Below are 3,642 nucleotides of genomic sequence, written 5' to 3' on the forward strand. Positions count from 1 at the left end.
TAAAGAATATCTCTTTGGGTTTGAGACTTTAGTCTTTGCAACTTTAGGGATCTCATCTATTCACGAACAGCTTGTAACACTCCAAAGAGAAAGGAAAATTTTTAATTGCATCATATGACCCCTTTAAGAGCATTTTCTACGAGTCACTTTACGATCGTTCGTTATTGTTTCACATACGTTTCCCAAAAATGCACTTAACACAATCGTACGTAGCCGTGCTTTAAGTGCTTCTTAGGAGTCGCTATCCGTTTGTCAAGTGCTGAAATGGCACCTTATAGAATGGCTCGTAATTGTAGTACAGGCTCGTTTATTGACGTGTTAATGCTGCGTTCCAGACAACTCGGATATAATAACAATTATATTATATTATATTATATTAGTTTCCCAAAAATGCACTTAACGCAATCGTACGTAGCCGTGCTTTAAGTGCTTCTTAGGAGTCGCTATCCGTTTCTGCCCTTTTTAATTATTTCATTTATAAATTCATAAAAACGAGTAATAAAGTGTACAATAAAGTACTCAGTCGTACAATCGTTTTTACGAACTTCTTAGGCTTACGAAGCTTTTGGGAAATGCAGCCCAGTCCAATACTTGGCATTTTATTTAGATTACATTCCTTAAAAGGAATTGGATGTGTTAAAACTAACTGCAAAAATAATTATATATTAAAGGGGTCATATGATGCTATTTTAAAGATCATTATTTTGTGTATTTGGTGTAACAGAATAATGCATACATGTTTAATTTTCATTTATACTTAAAATGTATTTTTGTATTTTTTAAATAAAAAGTATGCATTAATCATAACATATATTATAAATATACAAAAACATTATAGTATTTGTTGCTTTTTGAAATTGTGTAAACATTTAATGAAACTGCAATTTGAATTTATACTGGAAAAGAAAAGGGCCAACACACACTTATTGGTTGAGATGCTCTTGAGTGTGAATTTGACCTTCAGCCTCCATGTCCAAGACAGAAAGCCTCCCTAAGTGTTTCAGGTTCACATTTACAGTAGGTCTGGCTATGGTTTACAATCCAATCAATCCCGCTCAACATTTTTTCATATATAATACCATGTTTCACTTAGCAAACCTTTACCATTAAAGGGGTAAAATGGGTTGCAAACACTCTTTCATTTAGACTTTAACAAATTTAACTGTTGTATTCATCAGTCATGAAATAAATAAGACTTGCCTTTGGCAATTTCCTCAGGATTAAATATGCATTGGATGTTATTGTGTGATTTTTGCGAAACCAATACTTAACTAATTTATAAATTACAAAGCATCAATTTTGAGCTTTCATCCAAATACAGGCAGAGTACAGACAGGGTTCTTTGGGATGGATGGTGATTACAACTAGTTTTGTTAAATAATAGGCTAGTGCATTCACATTGTTCTTCTTGCCTGTCTATGACTGACTTTAATTCACTACATATACTGCTGAGTCAGGTCTTAAAATAGTGGTGAGCATGGCATAGTCTCCGAGGGAACATTTCAATGTGACACCTTCTCATAAAAAAAAAATAAAAAATCTTCAGAAAACCTTTTTGGAGATTTTTGGTTGAGCACAATAATCATTGCTTTCAACTAAGCATTCATAAATTAACAAAAATGTTTTAGAAAATTGTCTTAATTTGGAAAGTCATTTAAATATGATTGTTCCCATTGTTTTTTTGTTGTTGCTTTAATTGGCATATCTGGCACAGCCCGTCATGTGTGATGCGTTTATGTAATACATCGAGTGACAAAAAGATGAATGCAACACAAGAGTTAACGTTACCATCTACCGTCCTCAGGGACTTTGAGGCATCACACAAATGCATGCACACATACAGTACACACTGATATTCATTAGACATGATTCATGTACTTACATACTGCACCAGTGTAATAAAAGCACACCAGAGACACGGGCTACACCACCACTCATGCACTGACCATTGTGTAATATGTTGTACTTACATTTGGCCACAACAATAATAATAATACAAAAACATTAAAATTCTGCATGCTAACAATTAAGCGGAACCTCAAATCTGTCCTGTGCCAAGACTCTTTCGATTGCATTAAAATAGACTGAGGGTACTGAAATTCAGGAATGGCACACAGACTACAATTATGATCCAATCACCACTCTACTCCATTCACATTGCCATTTAAATAAGCGTTCAACAAATAAGTGTCTTTCAACCTGCTATCTCGGTGCATTTTGTCTAACATATCTTGCAATATATATTGCTTGTGATTTCTTGTTTACTTGTAATTGCACAATGACTTACTATCAATGAATTAATGAGTGTGCTGTGCAGTATGATTATATGTATTTAGCCTATACCGCACAGTTGTCTGCAGACATTTGGAAAGACATTTATAGTTGTTGACACTAAATTACTTCACTAATGGATCTAAACTGTCTATAAAGGAGCATTTCATTATTATATCATCTAGTATTTTACTATTTGTTACATTTTGAATAGTTTTAATCTGATTAATTCTTTTTTATCTTTATTTTCTATTCTTTATTTTTATTTCTTATATCTGTTTCTATCCTGTTCACCCTATCCTGTTATATTTTACATTATATTCTATACTATTACATTCAAAACTTCAACAGAAAGTGCTGTACTCATGTGTTAAGATTTATGCAGTATGCACATAACTTGTGAACAAAGCGCCCTGCAAACAAAACGAGACAGTCCGCACAGCATGTGTTTCCTTCACATTCACATTATATATATTCACCGTTCAAGGCCAACACAGCGTGCAGACAGCCGTGACTTGATCTCGACACCATTACTATTGCATTTGTTATTGCGTGTGTTTTTAAACACTTACTTCTGTGGCTGGAGTACCCGGGTTTATAGCCGTAATAACCAGTGATTCGTAATATCCGATCCTCAATGTCATGGACCCCGTTGGCCATCACTTGAGGCGCATCCCAGCGGCTGTTCACCTGCGGAGACTCCTTGCCCGCTAGGTGCGGGCTCTTGCCCGGTAGGTGCTCCAGGCGAAAGCAGGGCTCCTCTCCCGAATTCTGGATCTCCGTGCTGGTCATTTTACCTCTGCACGGGCAAAACGGCAGCTTTTTAGGTCGCAAGCGATAACCATACGAAACCCGCTGTTGAGAGCATCACCCGAGTCAAATTCCAGCACACGTTGCTTTGAGGAGTCGCTCAGGGTTGTGTGAAACTTGCCCAGCGCTTTTCATGCATCAGACAGCAGGGGGCGTCACGCTGCTCCAAACAGATGGCAGCGAGCACTGGGAGGTCCGATTCATTTTGGCGAATCGGTTCGTTCGTTTCAGTGAACCGCTTCACAAAACCCGATTAACTGATTCTATTCAGTTATCAGCGTTTTATTTTTGTGGTAAAAAAAACATTGTATTTTTACTTAAGTAAAGTGGTTTGACAGTGTGATTTAACAGAGTGCTGTTTTGTTTATGGTTCATATCACCCACCACACAGTTACACTGTGTTTGTGATTTACAAACGCGATTCGGTTCGAATGAATCAATAAGAAGAACCCGTTCAAAAGAACGATTCGTTCGAGATTCAGGTAGCCTATCACGGTAAAGTGGACGCAGTGGACTGCCGTTGTTATTACAAAAGAGACACGAGTGCATCGTGGTGCCGTA

The 3,642-nt window shown here is 36.9% G+C and overlaps 1 protein-coding gene across 1 annotated transcript in view; it reads right to left on the reverse strand.

Annotated features, from left to right (window-relative positions):
* The window catches only part of LOC107668528 (solute carrier family 35 member F4-like), a 27,321-nt gene extending 24,159 nt beyond the window's left edge, over positions 1 to 3,162 (reverse strand). Inside the window, exon 1 of the mRNA XM_016460433.1 lies at positions 2,844 to 3,162. Coding sequence (XP_016315919.1) covers positions 2,844 to 3,063 — 220 coding nt within the window. The 5' untranslated portion in view covers positions 3,064 to 3,162. The remainder of the gene's footprint in view (positions 1 to 2,843) is intronic.
* Positions 3,163 to 3,642: the final 480 nt, after the last annotated feature.

Source organism: Sinocyclocheilus anshuiensis, unplaced genomic scaffold, assembly GCF_001515605.1.
Source record: "Sinocyclocheilus anshuiensis isolate Anshui unplaced genomic scaffold, SAMN03320099.WGS_v1.1 scaffold3132, whole genome shotgun sequence".
Taxonomy (NCBI): domain Eukaryota; kingdom Metazoa; phylum Chordata; class Actinopteri; order Cypriniformes; family Cyprinidae; genus Sinocyclocheilus; species Sinocyclocheilus anshuiensis.